This window comes from Styela clava, chromosome 10, assembly GCF_964204865.1.
Source record: "Styela clava chromosome 10, kaStyClav1.hap1.2, whole genome shotgun sequence".
NCBI classification, from domain to species: Eukaryota; Metazoa; Chordata; class Ascidiacea; order Stolidobranchia; family Styelidae; genus Styela; species Styela clava.
The window spans coordinates 17593627-17621450 of record NC_135259.1 but is presented as its reverse complement, the minus strand read 5'-3'; the positions used below and the strand labels follow the sequence as shown (position 1 = coordinate 17621450).

General features: G+C 35.8%; 2 protein-coding genes across 2 annotated transcripts; one reads left to right on the top strand and one right to left on the bottom strand.

Annotated features, from left to right (window-relative positions):
• Positions 1 to 4538: 4538 nt before the first annotated feature.
• LOC144411714 (fibrinogen-like protein 1) lies at positions 4539 to 7822 on the bottom strand. The gene is made up of 6 exons (XM_078117506.1): positions 7421 to 7822; positions 7033 to 7205; positions 6712 to 6893; positions 6504 to 6600; positions 6304 to 6400; positions 4539 to 5578 (listed from the first exon to the last, which is right to left on the bottom strand). The coding sequence occupies exons 2-6, from the start codon at positions 7148 to 7150 to the stop codon at positions 5215 to 5217; spliced, it is 858 nt and encodes a 285-aa protein (XP_077973632.1). The 5' UTR covers positions 7151 to 7205; positions 7421 to 7822; the 3' UTR covers positions 4539 to 5214.
• Positions 7823 to 13926: 6104 nt separating this feature from the next.
• Positions 13927 to 17230, top strand: LOC120337606 (fibrinogen-like protein 1). The gene is made up of 6 exons (XM_039405453.2): positions 13927 to 14137; positions 14330 to 14502; positions 14654 to 14835; positions 14958 to 15054; positions 15483 to 15579; positions 16474 to 17230. Exons 1-6 carry the CDS (start codon positions 13962 to 13964, stop codon positions 16844 to 16846), a joined length of 1098 nt encoding a protein of 365 aa, XP_039261387.2. The 5' UTR covers positions 13927 to 13961; the 3' UTR covers positions 16847 to 17230.
• The last annotated feature ends 10594 nt before the right edge of the window (positions 17231 to 27824 follow it).

Below are 27824 nucleotides of genomic sequence, written 5' to 3'. Positions count from 1 at the left end.
AGTTCGGAATTTGCAAAAAACAAGGCAGCCGATATATCGGTCAGGCCTTAATCGTGCGTCGTAGCTTAACAATAGGTCCGACACTTGTGCCTGTCGCAATATTTAAGCTAACAGGCATAAGTACTGCTAGAATGCGTGGCTTAGCGATTTCTTAATATGTCATTCCTGCTGAACATCTTACAAAGTCATTATGTCTATCCGTCATCACATTCAGATAATAGAGCTTGATTAAACCAATTCATACGTGATGTTCCTCGCCGAACTAAAAATAAGGAAAATTGGAATAAAATTATGGCCTAACCCTAACCTGGTACACATACTACTTGGACTTGTGTACTCATATTTTTGGTAACCATATTGATTTCGAAATTTACAAAAATAATTTATTACATAATGAAAATTCTAAGTTTGCCTGGTACAAAGTGTGTAGAAAATGGTGGATCAATCAAGCATAATTATCAGGCTCAATTTATCTTGAATCCCAGCTGTCCTATATGAAGATTTTAAATGAAAATCTACCTTCTTAATTAATCATGCATTTCATATTTACTTCCTTCCCTTATTAGGTAAGTCACCTACAACATCCAAGTTAATGAAACTTTTGTAACTATTTATATTCACTCCGCGCTAAGGTATAACTTGTAAGCAGATGTCTAAACTCGTGATTGAAGGGCAAAACGGGTACCTATTGATTTCCATGACTCGATTTTGAGCCACCAATAAAATCATATTTTATTTTGAGCATAAAAAGTTGATATATCTAGCAACCGTTGGAGTTTTATCTATCCCTATATGACAATATATTTACAAGGAAAAGTACATACCAGTTTTCTTTTTATGCAATTTCAAATCATCAATGGTTCGATGCTGCTGCTGGTTTTAATGCTGCTGCTAAACACCCATGCTTTCCTATGGATGAGAAAACACCCTTGCTTGTATCATGCAGCCTATAATAAATAAAAACCTCAAGATCAATCCATCCATCTCAACAACAATAAAACGAGAAGATCGGTCAGAGACCGAAGACTTATCGATCGAAAGTTAGGGGATCCCCAAAACAGCGCTCTTGCTCCATAGTGACACATTGTGTCCCATCACTAATTAATTGATAACTCGCTACTTATACCACATAATTCATCCAAAATCAATAGGCTTCTGGTCCGAGATATGATGAATGCACATGCAGAATTTGGAGCAGATTCACGCCTTCGTAAGATATCGCGTGCATCTTACAGACAAATAAACAGTCAATACCTATCAACATACTTACCGATTAAAATCGATAAGTAACAACGTACTGTTATTGCTGTTAAACCTGTGAGTCATGTTACCATTGGGTAATCACAGTAAGTACAGTAATAAAAACTTACTACTTACTTTTCTAAGAAATCGCTGAGCAGATTTATTATATCATCCTGCAATGACTCCTAATGGGCAAAATTACTTATAACTCAGTGCAATGAAACACAAAAAAGGACCGGGAATCTGAATAGTCTACAATTTACACCTACGACCTCGCCGATCCACAAATTACAAAGGGAGAGTTATTTAACTTTCTATTTCCATCTTGCCAGATTTATAATGACCAGTAAAATGTGCCCTTTCTAGTTATATTTATGAATACGTGTTGATTTTATTTCATTTTTAATTACATAAGTTCAGCTGAATAATATATGACTTCCCCACCTAATGCATCTGCATTATCCGTAAAGTGGACACTAAAATTTATCCGCAATATTTGACAAAAAGAAACACGCAAAAGCTGTGTTTGTGGTAACATGTTTGGTACATGAAATTGATAGTTTCTTACGTAACAATGACCTATCGAAACAATCAGTTTCATGATGACTAAATTAAGCTGAAGCGTGGCAAGATGGTGCGACCCGCCAGTATTTAGAGCTATTGATGGCCGGACCGAAAGCAAATGCTTTTTACTTTGTTAAAGAACGGAAAATCTCGTGTTGGGAACTTGCCTCGTCAGATTATGGCTGCGAACCATGCTAACGCCGGCAGATGGCGTAGAATTGTCATTTTCTGACTGTAAACGTGGAATTAGCTAATTAATGAGACGAACATACATAATTACAAAACTGACACTCGAAAAATCCAGCAACACTCAAGAGGACAGCGAGGCGCATTAAATAGAAGCCACCAAGAGTGTTAAGAAATAGCTAATTCTATGCACGGTTTCGTGGCAAAGTGGGGTTTAGTTGTGGGAACGGGACTAAATTAACCTAGTTGTTCCTCGTCGTCGCCTCCAGTCGGGCCAAATAACTAATCATGTTCACTAAAATTCCTAGGTATATATCTCGGGATTTAAATTTTCGAGGTAGTTTACGAGATAATGGCGCAAAACTAGAAATTTACAACGATTGGCGCGTTTTTCGCTGATGTCATGGAAACAAAATATCGATCCGAACTTCAGGCGGAAGGCACACTACCAGGGTCGCCGTCGTTGTACTGCAATTTTGCGTAGATGATAACGTGTTGCTGAAGTTCGGGCCATCCCAAGTATCAGCGGGATTCTGGGCGACGATCGACTTGTCCTCATTTTATCTACTAATTGTTGTTAGCGGTTCCGGAAATTTAGAGTTGTTCATCTCACTCTGGCCTAAACACTGGACAATCGCGGGAAGTATATTTTATGCATGCCAAGTAGGTCAGGGGTTCTCAAACTTTTGGTGTCACGAAACCCTAAAAAAGTTGATTCTTATTCACGGAGCCCCACAATGAATTTTAAAAATTGAACAAATAAAAAAACACATTGTTATCTAGCGATTATTGTTCCCAGGTAAGTTACAATTACTTTACTTAATTTAAATGCTAAACCTTTTTTAATAGGGTTAATTTCATACAGTCCATAAGTAAATCCAAATTTCACAGATAAATTTTATACATTAAGTCTGAAAATTTGACACTAGATAAACATAATAATGAATTTGGGGTCGAACTTCCTCCCTTTTAATAAAAGTCGCTAAGAACGTGAGCTACTGCATTTCGTTAAAATCGCCGTTTGTTGTCGTCAGATTCACGTGTTTTTAGACCGTAGTTATTTTCACGTTGGTATATATTCTTTCAAAATCACAAATTTTCCTCGTCGTTTTCGTAATTTCTCAATACCCTGGAGTTTTTTAAACGGTGATATCTTACAAAGAATCTGAGTAGCAGACCTGCGATATGGCGGAGTCAGTGTTGCAAAAACCGCTCAAATTTGTCGAATTCGCTAAATGGCTGTAAACTGCCACACAATCATTCATGATTCTGATTTAATCGGGTCGGGCACAAATATAACAAACTAACGATCGATAGTAGGTACTGTCTTTTGTGCGCAGTCCGGCATTGCTTCTGAAATTTTATAATACCAGCGTTGTTCAGGATATACGGTAGTCCACAACAACTTCGTTCACTTGACTTTGTTTCAGTGATTTTCATTGTAGAAATGATTTTATATTCTCGTAAGTCGACGCAACCGCAGGTTATATTGAACACAATTAAGGCATTTTAAATATGCCCGCATCGGTCATTGATTGTGCAATCGTGAATCGTACTCATGAAGATTTTAACGCCGAACTGGGAATTTTTCAATGGCGATATTTTACGTAGAAGTATTCTTGAGTGCTGAATAAACAACTCAAACTTGACGAATCCCGAGATTGCAAAATACGATTCCAATCCATTCATAGTTGGCTGTTTAGCAATTATTTTATATTAATGAGGTGATAATATTCTTTCTTTTTAGTAATCGTAACAGTAATCTCAACTTAACGGCAAGTAACGATGAGCACCATTAAATTAATATGACAATACATTTTAAATGCTCGTATCGAATGGGAATTTTACGCAACAATAAACTCGTTATCCGCTTGAAAAGTCTTTTTTTAACGAGTGCCATAATTGCAAAAAATGTTGCGCGGGGATTTCCGATTCTCATTTTGACATCCTTTTCAATTTAAAAAATCTTAGCTGTGCTCTTGTTTATAATGTCATATTTGAATTACCACCTCGTTGCCATATTTCGATGTTATACTGTTGTCAAATTTTATTAATGCTGTTACTGCTTTTTTAAGCAGTTACAATATTATCCAAGTCAGTATTTTGGGGAATCACGGAGCCCCTAGGTTTCTCTCGCGGAGCCCTGGGGCTCCGTACGTAGCACTTTGAGAACCTATGGCCTATGTAGTGTATTCACATCTTGAATTGATTGGAAAATTATTGTCCTATTTTATATCGAATATGTTTATTTTACCGTGTGCTTCCATTGTTGTTGGTGGTCGAGCGCGTACATTTTTGACTTAATTCCATGATACATGATCGACTTCTTAATAAATAACTATGAATTTTATTTGCTATTGTTTTGTTTTATGTAAAAGCGACCAAAATAAAATTGATTGATGTATGTGCCCTCATTTATATGAATTCTAAAATAGCCGGTAAACAAGTTTTATTTCTTTTCTAAATTGTTCTTTTGATAATCAAATATAATGCTGACTATATACTCTAAAATCGATTCGAAAGAACTCTCAAAACTGAACAAGGAACAAGATATAGAATATTTTTTCTTTCAACCAAGTTTATTGATATACAGTATACACGATATACAGAGAAGAATTCCCTCCGGGCGATTCGATTGAAAATTTAAACTATAAAATCTATTAGAAACTATACTATATAGTCAATTATAAACAAAGATCAACTGCACCATATTTGATTCAAGTTTTACATATTGCTACAGCAAGGACAATGGATGCAAATCCTTTTAGAATATATACCCTTAGAGTGTTCAGATTTTTAGGCTAAACTTAGACACAAGATTTCTCAATTTGAAAGTAGGCAAGTTAAATTACCGGGGTTAAATGATGATGGGCGGCTAGGAAATGGCGAATATAAGAAAATACACATTTACAACAAAAGCATACATACATGTTTTAAATATACCATTTAACAACATTTACCTTATACTCAAATTTGAATTTTGTAAAATGTAGATATCGAAGTATGGATTTTAATTATCGTTTTAATTATTTGTAAATGATTGGTAGTAGTAGTTTATTGGGATTAAAATGATGGGTGTCCAGGGAATGACAATGGTTAAAAAAATACACTTTTATAACGAAAGCATACATTTAAATATACCATTTAACTTATTCTTGTTTGCAACCCAAATTTTGTAAAAATATAGATATCGAAGTATGAATTTTGACTATTGTAGTAAAGTTAGTTGTAAAGGATTGGTGGATATCGTAGAGACGGCCTTATCGCCATTTCGGTCTGGATGATTTTCCTTCCTTTGCAAGCATCCCATGTGATACGGTCTGGACCATCCTCGTCACCGACGTCCTTTATGAACATTGGTACTCCATAGAGTTTTCCATTCAAGTTGAAATCAGTGCAGCGATTGAACCACCAACCACCGCCGTACGATTTTGCGCAATTTCCATCCCTCCAGAGGTCGTTGTCACTGTCACGCGCTGTGAACTCCATACCATCATGCATGGCAGCAAAATCAACACTTGTTTGATCACTAGTTGGAGTTATTCTCAGTTTGAAATTTCCCTTTTCGTCACCGATGGAAAATTGGCTGAAATTGTTAATCAAAACATTGAATGACTGCGTCAAGATAGCTTACCCATGGAATACCTATGAACTGATTGTATAATTACTCATCATAGTTGATATACAATATATTGTTTAGTGGCAATGAAACATGACCTCTTTTACCGCAGATGTTGCAATGTCTTTTAAATCTGTGACAGACCAAAGATCCAAACGAATATCAAGATCACTGGTTCTCAATCTAAGGACAGTGGTTCACTGCTGCCCACAGCAACACTTTCAGGTGGGCCACAAACTTATTAGAATTCCTAGAGTTATTGTTAATTTTAGTTTTATTTGTGTCACTACAGTTAAGTTTTATTGTAGTAGCAAGGTATGATGGTTCTTTTGTTTTTACTACTGAGGGGTAATTTTCATTTTAATTCGTAAAATGAAAGAGTCTGTTTTGGCGGACATAGTTTTTTTCTGCAGTGCTTGCATAAAAAGTTAATGGGTCATGGAAATTTTGTGCAACGAAAGGGAGCCACATAAGGAAAAAGGTTGAGAACTCCTGATCTAGATTTAGCGGGAGCAAATGATGAGAAATAGAAGGAAATAATAATTTGACACCAATTAGAGTGAATTAGACTTTACATCTAGAATCTAGATGGACAATTGAATTAAATAAAAAGATGTTTTTTCCACAAAAAGTCATAAATTACTTCAATGTTCAATTATTTTTGAAAAATTATATATTAAGCGTTAACTTACTCAAAATAAGTCGTGAATTGTCGTCCATCCACTAATTTTATAGTGATTCTCATTTCATGTGGAACAGTACTGGTGAAATGGCGAATTGCTTTCAAACCTAAAAGCAAGATGGTGATTTAATTACATCAAAGTTGATTTATTGTTCTATACAGAAGTATTATAAATTGTTGAACAACATAATTGATAAAATGGATCCTTACCCATCCAATAGTCTGCCGTTGGCATCCCAAATCCATTGATGTAACTTCTCAAATCTCTGTCGAATGCTTGCATGTCTAGATGATGGCGCTGGATAACCTGATAAATAAATCAATGCTCGTGAAAAGTGTGAAGAAGAAAGCAAATAATAAGGAAAATTCAAACAAGGAAACGGGAGGGGTTCGAAAAGCTGTACGAAGTATGACATACCATCCACCCGCCTCCACTTTCTCCATCGCTGCAGTCACAGTAAAACCACGTTCCCTGTGAATAGGATTCACTCGGCTTTTTGTAGTCAAAAAATTCCGTTCTACCTCGTGTTGCCATTCCAATTGGGTCGTTATTGGCATTAGTCGTCTTTGAACAAACTTCCATGCAATCAAGAGGAGCAGCTAAAATTACAATTTTATATAAATAAGCAACAAGCATAAAGGTGCATTATTTGCGACGACCACTAACTTTTATATAGCAAATGGTGAAAAAAAAATTGTAGTGTATCTTGGTTCATTTCGTTATTTTATGTCATCTAACCTGAATCTTTGCATTTTCCTCCTCGGTTGTTTGGAGGTGCTAGGAAAAAACTGCCGTCGGGATTGTACCTGGTTTGTGGTGTTACATATCTCAAATCTTTTTCACAATCTCCATTCATATTGAAGTCACCACCGCATGTTTCATCTTTTTGTTTAGCACATCTATTACAACAGCTGAACAAAATCGAACAAAAAAAAGCTTAAAATTTAGGACAACACATACTTTGCTGAAGTCTAATGTAATGAAAATAAAATAAAAACTGTTTACAATAGCAAATCGGTTTTTGTTCAAAAAATATTTTCGCTTGTCCTTGTTTATATCGCAAGAAAAAGTTTATTATTCCTTTAAGAGTAGAGGTGTAGTATAAATGCGTCAGGAATGCACTTACTGACAAACGTCTGGTGCTTCGGTTCCGGGGCAGTTTAGTTTTGGACATTCTCATTTAACTTTAACTTCTTTTCCCTCAGGATCGAGCACAAGTTGATAACAGGGAAGACAACGCAGCGTGTTTGCTGAGTGAAACAAAGTCAAACCAAGCAATATAGTCACTCCGATAATGTTCATGATGTATGTATTTTCAAACTGTTAAAAAAATAATTATCAGTTACTTAAAACATATGGCGGGGCGGGCTAGGTAATAATATTCTATAATTTTTTTCTAATTGTTTCTAACAACCCTTGTTACGCCCGTAATTCATCATATCTATCCTTGCGTGTGCAATTGGTTGTAGCCCTAACTCATAACTCAACTTTTTGTTATACCAACAACTTTATACAAGAACAGCATAAGTTTAGTAACCACAGTGTTAGTGCGATGTTGCAACTGTGATTGAAGCAGTTTAATTTCTCTCATCAACTTGCTCTTCGTACTCAATTATTGCAAAATATTTATTAGCCGCAAGACATGTTTGCTTTGTTGAACTAAGATGAAAATAGTCGATCGTTTAAAAATAAACTTTATTCAAATTTATATCTCCAGTTGGAAAGTTTTGAGAAAAAATGTTTCTAATAATAAGTGAATCAAAAATAATCTTTTTATCTTTGAAACTGGAAGCATTGTGTACGTGATAGGAATAACTGCGCTAATTGACTCTGTATCTAAATAGGTAAGACACCAGTCCAATTTAACTTGACAAATATCACAGGGAAACAACTTTTGTATTCGATGTCGTGATTAAAACCATGGCTTTTAATCCTATCTTTAAATAAGTAAAACACCCGTCTATTTTTAACACAATAATAACACAATTGAAGCACATTCCGTATACGTGATTAAAATCATGTCAAGATTAACCATTCGTCTGTAACTCGATTGCTTCGAAGATGCCTATGCGTCTTTTAATTATTGTATGCTAAAATGCCTATATAGCTTTTAATTCAGTCTATTTATAATATAGCAGCACATAGTCCGCATTTGGTATTATTAAAAAACGGGACCTCCTGAAGTATGCGCACCAAGAAGAAGAACCTGAACTCAGGTTGTGTACCAGGTTAGGGTTCAGGTTATGCGACATCTTGGTGCGCATACTTCAAGAGTACCAAAAAACGTATTTAACACATTTCTCAGCTAATTAACAGCTTGTTTTTTTCATATTTCAATCAATTCAATGAATATAATAAAGTGTGTGCTATAAAATATGGATAATTTTTAACGAAGATAATGCAGATATTGATTTGCAACTGTTTAAGTGCAATCGTACGAACAATTCATTTCTCCCATATCCGTCCCTTAGACGTCATTGAGAATATTTTTGAAATTTGTTCATTATTTGGAACCGGCAGTTATGACGAAGTAAAATTTAATTCTTCAGTTTGAAAGTTTTCTTCTGAAAAATCGTTTCTATTAATGAGTGAATCATGAATAATCTTTTCTACCTTTGAGCAACGTCATACAATTAGGGCAGGTTAACAGCAAGTAGTCAAGGTTATCAATAATTTAATACGTTTCCGTTTATACCGACTCCCGGTAGATGCCGAAAAATAAAACTACGAAAAATATGACAACGATTAAAAGAAAACGTTAACGAATTCGTGACATCCATTGCTAATGGAAACTGGGAGCAATGTGTACGTGATAGGAATGGCTGCGCTAGTTGGCTCTGTATTCTAATAAGTGAAACACTCGTACGATTTTGACTTAATTAAAAAACAACGCAAGGAAAGCAACTTTCGTATACGTGATTGAAATCATGGCAGGATTACCTTCCGCCTGTCACTCGATTGCATCAAAAATTAAAAGATAATTAAAGCATCAAAAACTAAATTTGAAAACATGAATTCGAAATCGGATTACCATTTCGACAATTTCATGCATTCATGCATATGCTAGAATGCCTATGTGGCTTTTAATTATAGTCTATTTATGATATAGCTGATAGTCGGCATTTATTACTTTTAAAAAACGCATTCAACACTTTGCTAATTAGCAATTTATTCTTCCAGATTTTAATCAATTCATTGAAAATACTAAAGTGTGGAAGTTGTGCTATAAAATATGAATACTTTTTAACGAAGATAATGCAGATATTGTTTTTCAACAGTTTACGTCATTGTTACGTACAATTCATTTCTCCCAGACTACGTCGTATAGTCATCAATATTAGTCCCTTAGGCGTATTTTAAAATATTTTGAAACTGTATATTATTTGGAACCGGCAGTTATGACGAAGTAATATTCATAATAAAAAGTTTGCGTCACGATTTTTTATTGAAAATATCAAATTGTTGACTTAAAAAACAATAATTAATTTCATTCTTTAATCGGGGATGATTAACAGTCGTAAAACAGTTTTTGTTCATTTTTTTTTTGTTCATAATATTTTTTATTTGATAATCATTAAACTTCATAATAAAGTATTAAAGTGAAAAAAATGAGTTAAAATGCAGTCAATAAAAACATCACGGCTCAGCTCACTGAGAACTAAATTTTCACTCATTTATTATCGTCTTTCGTTTCATATTAACAGAGTGTCCAAAAAGTCCCTTCACAATTTTGTTATGTAGTCAGTTCCCAATATATTTTAATCAGGTTTGTTGTATTTTAATCAGTAATTGTTTAAGTATTTTTACTCCATTGAATACATCTGTGAGGGCCAAAGCGATTTATGGTATCGATTTTGCAAAATTTCAAGATTTCATGGACACCCTGTATATTTTTAAGTAGGCGCATTTGTAGCTAATCTCATCTCCCGTATGGATAAGAGTGCATCGCACATATAAAACCCTTTAAAATAGGCAGAAATAGATATTGCTCTTTGCTCGAACACATCATATATATTCTGTATTCTACGCGTTCAGTTCATATTCAATGATATTTGCAGATGCAAGTACATTCAATACATTCACATATACTTCAATGCACTCGCCGTATATGGTAAGCTTAAAATATTGTCTGCCAAACCTTTTTCGACCGCGGACCATTTCCGAGGCAAAAATACCGGCGGCGGGCTCACGACACCAGAACGGAGTAAATGTTGCTTTTAATTTCGATTTGTATATCAGGGCAATTATAAAATCACAATTTATCGCCTAGCATTCGTGTTTTTACTCTGCGATGAACCAAGATACGCGTTCTGCCTTACAAGTATGTTACCCCTTCCAATGAAGGCGATCTATTCAATAGAGCTTTCATCTTACTTTCACAAACCTCTCTACAGTCCGAATATGTATTTGGTAAAGGAATGCTACTCAAAGCAAGGTCACGCACTCACTTATAATAAATAACCTAAAAAAGACTAAACTCTGTTCGTCACATGAAAACATCACACTTCGAGTACAACTTGAATATAATGCTATACGGAATTCGAGACTTACCGACTATCGGAAAAGATCATGAACGATGAAATTGGCTCAGACTGTGTCACATGGGATTCTTGTTTTAAAAAGTAAAGAATCGTGCAGACCGGAATGGCAATCCGACGTTTTGTACCAGATCTGCCAATCACCCACAATATTACACAGGTTGTTAAAAAAAGTTACGCAAAATTAGGGTAAAATTTTTCGTCATGGTAACGTTTAAAAAGTTACTGTTGAAAAGCGTCTGTCGTGAAATGTTTGAATGGCATTTCATCGTATTTCAATTCAAATGTTCTAATTAGCATTTCATCTTAACTTCTGTTAATTTGGCGTTCATTTTTTAACACCCTGCATGATATTGTTATAATATACATATAATAATGTTGTTTTTATATTGACCCAAATTTATTTAATATAAATATTTTGAAAACTCGTCTTTGAACTGTTTAGGATGAATCAGGATTTAGTTAAGAATAAATACTGCCAAGACAGATGTTGGTAAAAGATAGATAATTTCAAACTTCGTTTAAACGTCCTATTTCAAGGTAGTTGCAGCAAAATGCCGATATGAAAAGTAGCGAGTGTCCATTAAAAAAGTTTGCATTCATAAGGTTATGCAAAATTTTAAAGTTTAATATCTTCTAATATAGTGTTTTAAATACGTCCGTGGACAATGCTACTAATTTCTCTTTACCGCTTGCGCTACCGTGAACTTCGTTCGTCAACCCTGCCAAAATCGAACGCAAATTAGTATGTTCCATTGAATACGTATTACTGAGAACTCTTCCGCGTAATTTTGCATTGGGTCAAAGGCAATTATAGTGGCCTGTGTACTTATTTTGAACCGCATGCTATTTATATTGGGCGGTGCATTTGGTTTAAATACATACCAATATCTTCAATCAATATCATTGCTTTATTAGAAATTACAGTAAACTTAACGAATCGAGGTCAAGATATACTCGATCTTTGTGCCGGACCTCTTGCTGTAACATATTTTCTATAGTGGAACAACGCTTACCAGGCTTTTTGTCTCAAATCATCTAGAGTCATTCTAGGCATTTCATTCCAAACAAGCCTCTGTATAAATAATAATTTATTTATAGAAATTAAGAATATTTAAAAAAAACACTTTCATACCATACCGTCATACTATCGTGCTTTTGGTCACTGATCTTTTAAAAAATTATTCAGTAAGAAATATAATGAATAAAACAAAAACAACTGTCTCACGACTGTTAATCATTCCTGGTTCAGGAAAGGAATTATTTATTGTCGAAATTTGATTTGTTCACGCAAAATTTTTATCATGATTCACGGATTTTTTACTTCATCCTAACTGCCGGTTCCAAATAACAAACAAGTTTCAAAATATTTCGAATGACCCCTAAGGGACTGATATTGATGACTATATGACGTAGTTTAGAAGAAATGAATAACATTGCACGTAAACAATTGCAAAACAATATCTGCATTCTCTTCATTGAAAATAAATCATATTTCATAGCACATCTCTCACACTTCAATATATACATTGAACAATGTATTGTAAAATAAACTGCTTATTATCGGTGGAATATGTTAAATGTGTTTTTTAGGAATATTAAATGCAGAATAAAATCTGTATCATAAATACACCTGAAAGCTACATAGGCATTCTAGCATACGCATGAGTATCTCATTAATTCTAATATATTGGAAAGATCATTCGATTTTGAATCCATGTTGAAGTTTCGTTTTTGATGCTTTAATTTGATGCAAACGAGTGACAGACGAAGGATTAATTTTGCCATGATTTTATTCACGTATATGAATATGAAAGTTGCTTCTCTTGTGTTATTTTACAAGTCAACGTTAGACGGTTATCTTACCTATTTTTAAAGATAGAGCCATCTAGCGCAGTTAAACCTATCAGAAACATATTGCTTCCAGTTTCCATTCGCAATCGATTTTATTTTGTTATTGTTTTTACTACGAATAAAATGAATTCGTTCACGTTTTATTTTAATCATCGACAGTTGTATTTTTTTCGGTATTTACCGGGAGTTAGTATAAACGGAGGACACGTTTTAGATTATTGATAACCTATGACTTGCCGTGAACCTGGACTAATTTGTATGACGTAGCTGAGAGATAAAAAAAAAATTGCGTGATTCACTCACTTATTAATGGACCTTTCCCCGAGCATCGACTTCCTTGTTTACTTTGTGACATTGGCCAATCAGCAAGATGCAAAAAGTGACGTAACAATGCCCCCTTTTCGCATTCGCTCAGACACTTTTCTCACTCAGACAGATTTTCAAGCGCGGTTGTAAACATTACCTCGTTTTCGCGTTTTTGAACTCTATTCGTTAGTTTTCAGTTGTGTCTCGGAAACTTAAATATAAATCAGATAATTCAATGATCACTCTGTCTTCCTAGGAGTTTTAATTAAATTGCAGTAATAAAAATTAGTTTAGAAATAGCTGTGATAGACTAGCCTGAAATTCTTTACCGGTACTTTTAAAAAACAAATCGTTGTATGCGATGAATCATAATGATGGTTTAAAACACCTACTCCATTTTACAAGCGCCAACTCGCAAAAGCACTCCTAAAATAGCCTCGGAAATTTTGCAATGGTAAAGTATAGGAAGAATTTTCCGGGGGTTAAAGGTCGGGGAAAGGTCCATAGAAACTATTTTTTAAAAAACTTTCAAACTGGAGATATAAATTTGAATCAAGTTTATTTTTAAAACATAGACTAAATGTTAGCTTAGCTCAACGAAGCAGACATGACCTGAGGCTAACAAATATTTTGCAATGATGGTATACAAAGCGCAAGTGGATGACAGAAATTAGGACACACTTTGTATATAAATGAACTAGATTAAACTGTTTTAATCACAGTTGCAACATCGCACTAACACTGTGGTTACTGAGTTTAGGCTGTCCTTGTATGATGTTGTTTGTAGAACAAAAGTAACTTGCTCTAGGAAACAGTGACAGTGAGTAGATAGGAAATGAATTACGGGCGTCACCAGGATTGTTAAAAGCAATGAGAAAAAAGTTATAGAATAATATTTCTAAGCCTGCCCCACCGCATGTTTTGAGTAACCCATGATTATTATTTTAACAGTTTAAAAATACATACATCATGAACCTTATCGGAGTGACCATATTGCTTGGTTTGACTTTGTTTCACTCAGCAAACACGCTGACTTGTCTTCCCTGTGAAGAACGTCTGCTCAATCCCGAGGGAATAGAAGTTATAGTTAAAACAGAATGTCCTAAATTAAACTGCCCCGGAAGCGAAGCACCAGGAGTTTGTCCGTAAGTATATTCCTGACGCATTTATACTGCATCTCCACTCCTAGGAAATCACAAGTTTTTTCGAACTTGGATCCTGCGATATAAACTAGGACCAGCAAAAATACTTTTTGGACAAAAACCGATTTGCTATCAAATTTCAGCAAGGTACGTGTTTTCCAAAATCCTAAACTTTTATTTTTTTATTTTGTTCAGCTGCTGCAATAGATGTGCTAAACAAAAAGGTGAAACGTGCGGTGGTGACTTTAATATGGAGGGTGATTGTGACAAAAAATTGAGATGCGTGACACCACAATCCAGAGCCAATCCCGACGGCAGTGTATCCTTGACATTTCTACACAACCGGGGAGGAAAATGCGATGATTCAGGTAAGACGAGATGAAATAATGTTAAAATATTGATATGAACCAAGATACACTACAATTTTTTTTTTACCATTCGCTAAGAGAAATCCAGTGGTCGTCGTATATAGTGCATATTTTTTATTGTTGTTTATTTATTATAAAATTGTAATTATAGTCGCTCCTCTTGATTGCATGGACGTTTGTTCAAAGACGACTAACGCCAATAACGACCCAATTGGAATGGCAACACGTGGTAGAACGGAATATTTTGACTACAAAAGGCCGACTGAAATATCTTCACACGGAACGTGGTTTTATTGTGACTGCAGCGTTGGAGAAAGTGGAGGCGGATGGATGGTATGTCATACTTCATACAGCTTTTCGCTTCCTCTCCCGTTTCCTTGTTTGTATTTTCCTTATTATTTGATTTCTTCCTCACACTTTTCACAAGACTCAATTTTTTTTAAATTATTTATCAGGTTATGCAGCGCCGATACCTGGACATGGAATCATTCGACAGAGATATGAGACAATACATTCATGGATTTGGGATGCCAACGGGAGACTATTGGATGGGTAAGGATCCATTTAATAAATTCTGCTGTTTAGGAATTTGTAATTCTTTTGAATAGAGCACTGCTTCTCAACCAGTGGGCCATGGCCCACTGCTGGGACACAGCGACACTTCCAGGTGGGCCACAAACCTATTTAAAATTACTAAAGTTGTTAAAAAAAATTATTTTTGTCACTATAGTTAAGTTTCGATTGTAGTGGCGATAATTAGGGGTTAGTTTTCATTCCAATTATTAAAGTGAGAGTGACTTGTTCTGCGGACACAGTTTTTACTTGTCTTGTAGTTTTTCACTTACATGAAAAAGTAGATAAAGTAAATGGGCTACAGAATTTTCTTACAATAAAATTGGGCCACTGAAGAAAAAAGTTTGAGTGCCACTGGTATAAAACAATAAATTAACTTTATTGCAATTTCATCATCTTGCTTTTAGGTTTGAAAGCAATTCGCCATTTCACCAGTACTGTTCCACATGAACTGAGAATCACTGTAAAATTAGCGGATGGACGACAATTCACGACCTATTTTGAGTAGGTTTGAGTAATTTAACTTAATTCATGACTTTTTCGGTACTACCGTAGTATGTGAACCAAGATGGCGGACACCGGAACGTAGTATGTGTACCAGGTTAGGAATAGGTTATAATTACAGGTTCAAATACTACGGGAGTCACTTGACTAGTCCCGTCGTAATAGAAAATTGGAATAAAATTATGGCCTAACCCTAACCTGGTACACATACTACGTTGCGGTGTCCGCCATCTTGGTTCACATACTTCGGGAGTACCGAAAAAACATCTGTTCATTCAATTTAATTGTCAATCTAGATCAGGGGTGGGCAAGTTATGGCCCGTGGGCCGGATCCGGCCCTCCGAAGTGTTTCATTCGGCTCTCTCATGTCTGCTGAAATAACAACTACAGTTGTTATGGATATAAATTTCGTTAATAATATCTATAACAATAAACGTCATAATGGCCCTGATTGTTAAACTATAGAATTATTATTTAATGAAGGTTAGCCTAGATGTTGGACTATCTTTTGTAAATAAACTGTTTGTATTCATAGTTTTTATATTGAGTTTTGAGCCTACGCCCAGTAACAAAGTCTATTACCTATAGCTGGCCCACGAGGAACAGTAATTGCTCACCCCTTATCTTGAGGTATTGCATAAGCCATAAGCCAATCTCATGAGTCTCAAAATATTGATATTTTCTCTAACTAAATCCAGCTTATACGAAGCAATCTGTTCTTTCGGTATTTACCTCTGTCACAGAGAAAAAGAAAAGATTGCAACGTCCACTGTATAAGTGGGTCATGTTTCATTGCCGCTAATTAATATATATACATACAGTATTCATACAATTCATCCCTGAGCATTCTATCTTGATGTAATCTTTTAACATTTTGATTACCTTTATTTACAGCCAATTTTCCATCGGTGACGAAAAGGAAAATTTTAAACTGAGGATAACTCCAACTCCTGAGCAAGCAAGTGTTGATTTTGCTGCCATGCACAATGACATGGAGTTCACGGCGCGTGATAGTGACAACGACCGGTGGAGAGATGGAAATTGCGCAAAATCTTACGGCGGTGGCTGGTGGTTTAATCGCTGCACTGATTTCAATTTGAATGGAAAGTTATATGGAGTCACAATGTTCTCATTGCCAGAAGATGACGTCGTTGACGAAGATGGTCCAGACCGTGTCTCATGGGGTACTTGCAAAGGATGGAAAATCGTCCAGACCGAAATGGCGATAAGGCCGTCTCTACAATACCCACCAATCATTTATAACTAAATTTACAACAATAGATAAAATTCATACTTCGGTATCTACATTTTACAAATTTAAGTTTCAAATTTGAGTATAAGTTGAAATGATATCTATGGTAGATTTAAAACAAGTACGCTATAGAAGAGGTATTTTTCATTGTGATTGTCATTCTCTGGGCGCCAATCATCATTTCCCGCCAATAGACCAACTTGTTTACTTTAAAATTGAGACACCTTGTGTTTAAATTTACTTCTAAAATGTGGTCAGTTGGAGTCGCGTGAAATCAGGTCACAATAGGTCCATATTATGAAACGATTTGCGTCCATTTTCTTTACTGTAGCAATATGTAACTTTTGAATCAAATGTGGTACAAATTATCTTTGTGTGTAATAAATAGGATATGGTATGGCTTCTAGGTGCTTTTATACTTTAAACCAGGGGTGTGCAACCTTTTTGCTGGCGGCAAATTATCAATAACCGGCTGAAACCGCGGGCTGCACCTACATTTAACTCGAGCTTTCTATTAGTTGCAGGCACAAATGGTGTCTTTTTGTTATTATGAAAGTGCTAGCAAATCGACCATTTAAAAAAAAATATATGTTACCGAAAAGTGCCATATTTGAAGTCATGATTTTTTTTCAAATGTGGATACTGTAGTTATCTTGGTTGAGATGTTTTCAACATTTACCTCAGGCTTTCTATAAGTTGCAGCCACAAAATAGTGTCTATTTGTTATTATGGAAGTGCTAGAAAATCGATATAACGCCCATTTTAGAAAAAAATATGTTACCGAAAAGTGCCATATTTGAAGCCATGATTTTTTTCAAATGTGGATAGTTATCTTGGTTGAGATGTTTTCAGTAAAATACGCCAAGATTAATTTCCAAATAATTTGCTGTCAAATCCTATTCTAGGTTAGATTTAGACAAAATCAATTGATGGACTGGAATCTTTTTGTATCTTTTAATAATTATTTTTTCAAACTGCTCTTCAGTTGCCTCCGCGGGTCGCACAATTTGCCCTTGCGGGCCGCACTTGGCCCACGGGCCGCACTTTGCACACCCCTGCTTTAAACTTTCAAACGAATTGCCCGGGGAAATTTTTTTCTGTATATCGTGTAAATTAATATTGGTTGTAAAAAATATTATTCTATAATGTATATTTGGTCAGTTTTAAGAGTTCTCCATGTTAACATGCGTTCCATGTTATCTAAAACAAAATGAGCAGTTTCGGTATTTACTGCTATTTGAAACCCGCTCTCCCATGGTGCTCTGAGCACGGGGCAGGATAGCAGTGATGTTACAGAGGGAAATCTAACGTTTTTTGAAACTGGATTTTGAACATCCAAATGGAGGGCTATAATCATGTCCCCAGTGACAACTTATTGCACTCGACGAGAATTGGTAACTAAAAGGCCGCGATTTGCGAAATTACATTTGTGATGTTTTATTGCCCATGTTATTGAACCTTCTCTCATAATCATCATAGCGCCTCTGAAGTCTGTTGAAAGCTTCGACAACTCACCACATGATAGCATCCATGTTAGTTTTAAAAATAAAAATACAAAGTGTAGTGAGGAAACTGACCGGTGAAGGTGATGATATACGACACAGAACTAATGGCATGCAATCTTTCATTGTCTCGAATTTAATCCATGGCAAATCTTACAGTTTGTATGTTCGGACAACATACCTTTAGTCAGATCCATGGAGTCTGAAAACGTTTCAGGGTGGCATAATATAAACATGTGAGTTGAAAAAGTCATTTCTATATAACTCAATGTAACAAAAGAGAAATATATGCACTCTAAATCCACGTATTAATATCAGAAAATTTTTGTCTTATCGCGAGTCTACTGAATTGCACGACCTACGAGAGTGACGGTATAAGTTGTTCCCATAAGTTTAAATGCATGGAAGAAATATGATCCGAAAGGTATCAAATTTTTGACACAATTTCCTTTTCGAATACAAAAAATTTGATAGCGATTCGTTCGCTAGTTACGAAGAAAGCAATTTTTTCTCTAACAATGAAATAATTCATGAAAACATGACAATCTGTGGCAAATGGATACATTCGGTTTCATTCATGCGAGTAGCGTAGTCTATTATGCTGATGTAAGTTTAGGTGTAACGCGGCAACCAAACTCGTAATTCTTCAAGTCTAGATTATACATATTTTTTTTTGAAATTATTTCAGACCCAGCTAAACCACATAATGTTGAATTGGTCCACCAAAATGTTGAAATGCATTTAACATGAACACCTTTAGAGATCAAGCCAACCTGCTATAAAGTTTTGGTGATAAAAAGGTGACCAGAAGGAGAACGTTACAGGTTGTTGCAATTTATTTAAAAAAAATATATATATATGTGTGTTTTTAACAATTCGTTCATTTTCTATGTAAAAGTGTATTTGCTAAAAATCGAAACAATATAAAAATCTGACCGATATGAACGACTGGACGAACTTGATTGGACAACTTATTGTTATGGCATATGCGTAGTAACACAAATTTCTCAAGTTACCACACAATTTCTTTCTTCAGCTCCGAGTGCTCCCATTAACATTAGAGTGAAGCCTAACGGCTTGGCCCCAAGTACAAGTTTTGTCGTGAAGTATGAAGACATGACACTTGCAAGAAACAATATGAGGTTGTTGCGGCCGGAGGTGATGAAAAAGAGGCAGCCAAAATACTGACAGATGCTTGCCAAGTTGAGATCCACAAACTTCAAGCAGGGCAGTCATATTACATCTATGTAACTGAAATATACTGTGACCTACGAAGTGAACCAGCATATTTTAATAATTAGTTACGTTTATAATATATGCTTTCAGTCAAATAAACCTTTACAGGAGCTTTTATATAACGTGACTATGTCATTTTCGCGTATTTGGATTGAATGATTTTCATTATGTACAATCAATATTGAAACAGCAAAATTTGATGCGATTTAAGATGAGATAACACGAACAGTGCCCAATGATAACGACAATACAAAAAGATTGGTCTCAATGAAACTATACCACTTTTACCACTATGCCACATGTTTTCCCATAACAATGAGCCACAGACGTTCTCATCTCAAGCTAATCACATGACACCACAGAATTGATAAATATTTGAAGACCTGTTCCAGAGTGTAAAACGAAATAGTGAAGGCCTATTTGCGTGAGTGTTAGCAGAAATTCTTTCAAAAATATCTTCGGAATTTGGATGTACCTTATATATTGTTTGCTCACATGTAACGGTCCCTCAGAAAAGAACGGCCAATGGTACTGCGAATGTCTAGTCTAGTAGTATAACTACCAAGTTATTCAAAAGAATATAAAAATATGCACTGATGTTAAAGCTTGTTTGTAATGATATAATTTATTCGTTCAGACATCAAGTAAATAAACTTTGTCGTTCGACTACGAAAGACTAAAGTGGAATAAAACGAAAATAGGACGCGTAAATGAAATGGTCTATATACTCTATATTAAGCGGCAAAACTAGTAGCTGAATTTGCTCCATGGCATAGGCGACTGCAATGTATCGTTTGTTTTGCCTCTATTAATCTTGTAATATTCCTATATCATTTTGACTTTGAATATTATCTATTTGAGTTTTAATAGAAATCTTAAATACTCATTTGTGAAGGGTGAGGATTCCCATTACCATCTGAGTTAGCATCTTTGAATTTCTATTATCTTGTTTTAACTAAATAGCTGTACGTAAAAATAAAACGATTCACGATAATTTAAGTGAAGAATCTTTTATAAGCTTTATATAATCTATTAGCATTAAGTACTAGAAATGCGACCACACTCAATTAGTTCACTAGGCCTCATGAGTAAATGTGTAAAACGCCTTATGGGAAAAAATATCTGTTACTATAAGTACATTATCAAAGGCAATGCATATTTTGTTGAATTTAATAAACTGAATAAAATGTATGTTTTGTCAGAGATTAAATGTATTCGGAATTACAGATTCGAAAATGTTATTCGGAAAAGTCCAGCTTTCGTTCACAACCATTCCCGTGTACTTCATTCATCATTAGACGTAGAATAACACGCTTTTATGAGTGTGGTACTAAACTACAACGGTAACAAGCTGTTAGTGAGAAAAGTGCAGTATTATTCTTACCACCGATTGCCTTAAGATAACTAGTAGAAATAGTTTTGGTACTATGTTTATAAGTGTGGTACTATTTTTCAATTGTCGCGAGACGTATACATCTGTGTTCATTGCCATATTTAAACTAACAAGAGAGCAATGCTCAAATATATGGACACGCAGAACAATTCCCCAAAAATCATATGCGGTGACCAACGACTAACATACCGGCGGTGACTTACCAGTACCTGTATCGGGGTACCGTGACGGTACAGGGACTGTCATAGATATTTTAGGTCCTGTGACAATTGAAACATCAGTTGAAATATCTCGTGATATGAGTCAATTATGTACCGTATTATCGGATCAGGTACCGAACCACAGTCAAACATTTCACATAAAAACGTTACTAAATAACATGCGTTAACTTAACACCACCCGAATTGGGGTACAATTTTTGGTACAGTGACTGTCATAGCCGTTTAGGGCTGATGGACAATTCGACTACACGGACAACTCACCAGGCCTAGGGTGGTGTAGCCAGTCTGCGGACAATTTCATTAAAACCGCTATAAAACAAAAACCAATATATCTAACCCGTTAATTTTTTCACCGTGGGTGCATTGGCGGCATTTATTCTACACGCTAAACCTCGTATTAACTTTCTACGACAAAGGGTTAAAGCTATACAAATCCCCAAAGTACGGCACTCGAAAGACGTATTTGCGACCGAACGACCAGTGTGCGACCACAGATTTCAAGCCTTGATCATCGTTTCTGCTGCGCCGAGATTATCGCATACGCAGCCATACAGCAATCAAACAGACAAAACACGGTGGTCGCAAATTGGTTGACAAAGATATTATCGGCGTATTAGGATAGGATTTACATAATTATCCCGGGGGAGAGAAGTAACTATCAAAGATGGTTAACACAACTCTACCCACCTGCCAAGTTTCATCTTTTTATCTCTTATATTTGTATGGATTTTCAAGCTTTTGACAGCTACGAGTTAGTTCAGTGTCACCGCGCTGTGTTACGGTACCAGAACTACTCTATCTTTAGAAGTTCCTGTCTTGTGACAGCGTGAAAACATTGGGCTTCTAATTGCATTTCTGACCGTCATATATTTCAAGAACACGGTTATTTCGAACAAAACTCGTTAAATTATAAACAAAGCACCACATCACAGCAATCAAACAGACGAAAACACGGTGGTCGCAAATTGGTTGACAAAGATATTATCGACGTATCGGAAATGCACACCCCCTATTCCCCCTCCTTCAAATGTAGAAACGCGAAACCTTCAAATATGGTTAAAAGAAACACAACTCTACCCACCTGCCAAGTTTCATCTTTTTATCTCATATATTTGTATGGATTTTCAAGCTTTTGACAGCTACGAGTTAGTTCAGTGTCACCGCGCTGTGTTACGGTACCAGAACTTCTCTATCTTTATAAAGTCCTGTCTTGTGACAGCGTGAATTGAAATTGCAAGATGATCCGTTGGACACAAAATGGCGTCCGATATCCGCAGAACGTTTAGTGACGTCATAGCAAACAAAACAAATCTTACAGAGCTAACAGAAATATTTGAAATAAATAAAAGTAATAGCCTTCTGGAGAAAAATTTCATCTTCAACCACTGAAAATTTCAAAGCAATTAGTCCAGTAATCAAAGAGAAAAGCGACTTTTTAAAAACGTGTCAAAGTCAAAGAACAAGAATAAGAACAAGAACAAGAACAAGAACAACAACAACAACATAATATTGAAACGATCGTTATGTCCACTACGTGTCCAATAAGTACTTCTAGAATGTGTTGCCTAGCGATTTCTGGATATGTCATCTCTGCCCGCCATCTTACAAGCTAATCAAATAGCGATTATGTCATTACGGCATCACATTCACGATTGGAAATTTACAGACATGACGGCTATCCATGGCAAACGCGATAACTCGTAAAGTGAATGTAAACTCGTGTTGTCTTTTGTTCAGCGACCATTTCGCAGAGCCTTGCTCGAAAACCTACCTTATGAACTTATGAATATATATGTTCACTCCGCGCTGAGATATTACCTTAACAAGTAAGCAGATATCTAAACTCGTGATAGGGGGTCGCAAAACGAGCATATAGCGTGTCTTGCGTAGTTTATCACCACTATAATTCTAGTAAACGTGGAGTGGCAATTTTTGCACATACCATTCTTGACCCATTGACTACGTCATCCGAAAATTACTTCACTGCGAGGTCACAATCACGAAATAGTAGCAGGTATAGCATGATCAACCGTAATGGCGCATATAGGCTATTGACCTCCGCTTGCGCCACCCATAATATTATATTTTGATCTTGTACATAGGAAGTTGATATATCTAACAACCATTGGAGCTATGTATACTTTTATATACCAATGTATTTATGAGGAAATGTACATACCAGTCTGTATTTATTCAATTTCCCTTCATCATTGGACACAATGCTGCTGCTGATTTTCCACGATTTTCTGCGGATGGGAAAGCACCATGTAGCCTATGATAAACAAAACTCTTCTCGTCATCCATCCATACACCCCAACATCAATAAAACCACTGCTGTTAAATTTGAAGTTATGTTACCACCTAACAGTCGCAATAAGTTTAGAAATGCAAACTTACCGGTAACGCTTCTTCGAAATAACTGAGCGGTCTCGTTTCAATTCTTGCAATAGCTCAGTCTGAGGAAACCCAATTATTACTCAGTGGGATAAAACCCAAAAAGAAACAGGAATAATACGATCACGTTACATCACCATTACGAGTGTGCACTGTCGACTACAACATTTATCTCATGCCAGATTTGTACTAACCAAAATACATCACGTTCTCTAGTTATAAATTAGGACATACCCCTTCTATTTAGTATTTGCTTCTATTGGGTAATTCATTTATTAACTTTTACACTTAGTGAGTCTGCATTATCCGTAAAATGGGCACTAAATTTTATGCACAATATTTGACAGAAAGAAACACGCAGAGTCTGTGTTTGTGGTAACATGTTTTGTATATGAAATTGACCGTTTCTTACGTAACAATGGTACAGGATCGAACCATTCAATTTCGTGATGATGTAACTGGGCCTGATTCGTCGATCAGAGTCGACATCGCTTCATAGCTATTGATAAGCGAGTGCGAACGTTTATCGCTTTGCCAGGGTGTGGACAAAATCTTGTTTTGGGGACTTATCATGTCATATTACGGCTGTGGACCATTCCAATTTCGGCAATGTGTGAAATTCGCTATTTCATGAGACGAACATACATACGTACAAAACTCACACAGGTAACATTCAGCAAACTTCCAGAGTGAATGCTGATTGCGCTGGGAATTCAAATGTTCAAATTATCCCTAGTCCCAACTCCCAACTGGATAATTACTCTTTTGTTATTTTAAAACATGGCGGGGTACTTTTCTCAAATCTCACATTTTTGCATGAGTGACGGAGGCTATGTACGAAATATTCGAAAGTTGTTTATGTTAGACCGGGGGTGGGCGACGCATTCAAAAGAAGCATTTTGCAAAGGGCGTGTGTTATACTATAGCATAGTCGTTTCTTCCGTAGACTATTAATACGTTACTCATATGTCTAGTCAAAGCCGGGGGGAGAATCCTGTGAATCTGCTGGCTACTGCTGATAAAAATATATTAAACAAACTCCCGAATTTTTCAATTTTCTTGGTATTGTGATTTTTTTGCACAGAAATAGGACTTAATGGGAAAAATTATACTTTCTTATTTTGTAATCCAACAAAGTGGTGTGGAGCTGTTTATTTTGGTCCCATCAGCGAAAGATTTCTTAGCCCCACATCTTAATAAAATTGAATTATACATCAACAATTATATTTTTCAGTCGGAATTATCGTAAAATTCATTGGACATAATCGCTAAGAAGATAGTTAAAGGGTTCCTGGCCGAAACATCTTCAATAAGTTTACCAGATGGGATAGAAAGTTAATAAACGTACCGCTACATGTTGCCAAATAATTTATATGATATTCCGAGGTCATTAAACTGGGTGCATAATTGAGAAAAAATCAGCAATAAGTAAAACAATGAATTTTGCGTACCAGGGCATTTCCCTTAGGATACGTTGCTTTACTGCCTTCACATTGGTATGCACACTTCTGGCGCGCCATATTTTTTTATTTTGAGATGTGCCGGGTGTTTTTGTGGCGGAGGCTTTGTGCAAAAGAAAACAAATTTGAGGCTAAAGCAGTGTTCCATAGAAGTCCATAAACCGCGAGTCAGGTCGGGTCACGGACTATTCAAATTTCGAGTCGATTTCAAGTACCAGTTAGTAGGGATGGGCCGGGATTCGGATCCGGACCCTGATTCGAATCCAGGCATTTTTTGGACTCGGATTCGATTTCGAGTCCACGTCATTTTTACCGAGTCAATAATCAATTCTGTTCTTACTAATTTACGTCTATATTTGTACTTTTGCCTCTATAAATCTCACTACATACCATAACTAGTTAAAATTCAAGATTAGATCTGTAACAATATCCCTTGTGTGTATTATAAACACTCCTAATAAAAACGACGACAGATATCCAGATAATATAACGCAAGTTAAAAACATTGATCGCTTATGGCCTTAAGACAATGATGTTGCGCCAGGCGCCTTCAAACTATCTATCCTTTTTGGTATACATGTGGTACACAATAAAATGTGTTAGCGTAATATTTTGGAGTTTTTGATACGCGTAAAAATGAAACATGCTCTGGATCAACCCAATGGGGAATCTCATCAATACCTCTTTTAAATCGAGTTTATTGCGTGCAATCCTTTCGCTGAAAATAAGGCATGGAGAGTTTTAGAACGTTTAAATGAACTACTAAAATGCAAGCAGATGTACCACATTGTATTGACGACGAGTGGCATTTCTCTACCATATGCGCGAACATGACATAGTAAATTTACGGCTAGAAATATCTGGAATTATGCGGAAGCATTGTAGTCGATAGCTTTTTATTTTTCATATTGACATGAATTTCTGAATAGCGGCCCAGATTTGACGCAAGGTGGGCTGGAAATCCAGTTCACAGCCAAGGCGCACATTGACCCACGTTTACGTTTGTATTATGGCCGCCAAAAAAAGAGAAAAATATATATATTTAAAATGATTCAACAGCTATCTGCGGAACCATTAGGCAAAAAATATGAGCTACGACGTATGTTTGTGAGCGCACGATGCTGTATCATGGTCAAAAACACGTTTTTCTGCTTTTCCATTATGACGTCACGGACTCGGCAGATTCGATTCGAGTCCTTGACTTATTACTCGGATTCGTCGAATCTCTGTAATGTCGGACTCGTCCCATCCCTACCAGTTAGTTACTTTTTTTCGTTTGCGGATAAGCACATAACGAATCAAAATAATACAGACGTTTTGGCCCACGCAGGCTCGAGTGCTGAGGTAGGTTTATCAATGATACGCAAAAACAAGAGTCGATTATGAAGTATGCTAAAATACAGGGTGTTCATAAATCTTGAAAAAATTTAAAAGTGCGAAGGGAATATATCAATGCCATATTTGTTTTTGCCCTCAGAGATGTATGAAAAGAGGTAAAAATACTTAATAATAGTATCATAATAAACAAAAACAATTACTGATTAGAGTACAACGAACCTGGATTAGATATATTGAGAACTGACTTCATAAGAAAATTGAAATTGTAAAAAGACTTTATGGACATCCTGTACATCTAAAAGTTATAATTCAACTAAAATAGCAGTGAAAATGGGTGTGTTTCTACAGAAAACCACCCGATGCCCAACGCGTGTAACTTTCATGCACTGTATATTAAACATTAAAAATCAAGGACCGTGCTGTTTTGTTCGCGTTGAAAGTTTTAATTCGCCTCCATTTTCATTTATTGTAATAACAAATAATATAACATCTAATCAATAATGTAAATTCTCTTTCATTAACGAATTATTCAATCACTGAGATCGTCATCCACCGTGCATTGTTGCTAGTGTATTTCGTACACGAACCTGGGTGAGCGAGACCTCATTTCCGGAACGTCCGTGAGCCTCAAAATAGTAGCCAACTATTTTTTGATTCTTCTGTGCGTTTTTCAAAAATATGTCGAATCTTATGTACAAAGTCCCCGTCACTAATACAAAAATGTGAGATTCGAGAAAAACACTCCCGCCACGTTTCAAAATGACAAATTAGTAATTACCGGTATTAAGTTAGGGTTAGGAATGATCTGAATTGCCATCGCAATCTGCATTCTTAGCCATAACCTTAACTGAATACTTTATCCTCTTTTTATATGTTGGGGTGTTTGTTTGGTAGCGGATTTGTATGAAATAACCTCATTGTGGGATCAAGAACATAACAATTTGAATTTTGACAGAGTTTGGTATAAATCAGAACGAATTCGAATATTCAATAAAATTGTTACATTTATGACATAGTTCCGACCTAATAGCGTACAGTCTGAAAATGTATCAAAAAACGGCCTTGCTATGGCGCAACAGTGATGGGCCACCACCAATGTCCTTCTAGGCAAAATGGGCTACAAGCAGAAGAGGGTTTGTTTCCAAATAATGAACCGAAGCACAACAGAAATTTCATATTGAAACTTGACAGTACAAAATGCTTCAAAGTTATATAGGACGAGCCCAAAAAACGAACCTGGGTCATTTGGCACATATTCTATGGTTTTCGTGTATGTTTGGTCAACCTGTATTATCAAATTTATTATTAGAGACCACATTTCGGCATCGGGATATATGTTATATGTTAATAGAGCTGTGATTGTGTAAATTTATCTCATAGGGAGTCAGGATAACAACCCACTACATGTAAAGAAGAAGTTTTGTTGGAGTAATGGGGGAAATTTCTTCT

What these genes read in the sequence shown, in the direction of transcription:
- LOC120337606 (XM_039405453.2), top strand. Translation starts at nt 13,962, where the DNA reads ATGAACCTTATCGGAGTGACCATATTGCTTGGTTTGACTTTGTTTCAC. An exon ending in AACGGGAGACTATTGGATGG is followed by an intron (nt 15,055 to 15,482) that starts GTAAGGATCCAT and finishes TCTTGCTTTTAG; the next exon opens with GTTTGAAAGCAATTCGCCAT. An exon ending in CAATTCACGACCTATTTTGA is followed by an intron (nt 15,580 to 16,473) that starts GTAGGTTTGAGT and finishes CTTTATTTACAG; the next exon opens with CCAATTTTCCATCGGTGACG.
- LOC144411714 (XM_078117506.1), bottom strand. Translation starts at nt 7,150, where the DNA reads ATGAATGGAGATTGTGAAAAAGATTTGAGATATGTAACACCACAAACC. An exon ending in AGGAAAATGCAAAGATTCAG is followed by an intron (nt 6,894 to 7,032) that starts GTTAGATGACAT and finishes TTGTAATTTTAG; the next exon opens with CTGCTCCTCTTGATTGCATG. An exon ending in AACGGCAGACTATTGGATGG is followed by an intron (nt 6,401 to 6,503) that starts GTAAGGATCCAT and finishes TCTTGCTTTTAG; the next exon opens with GTTTGAAAGCAATTCGCCAT.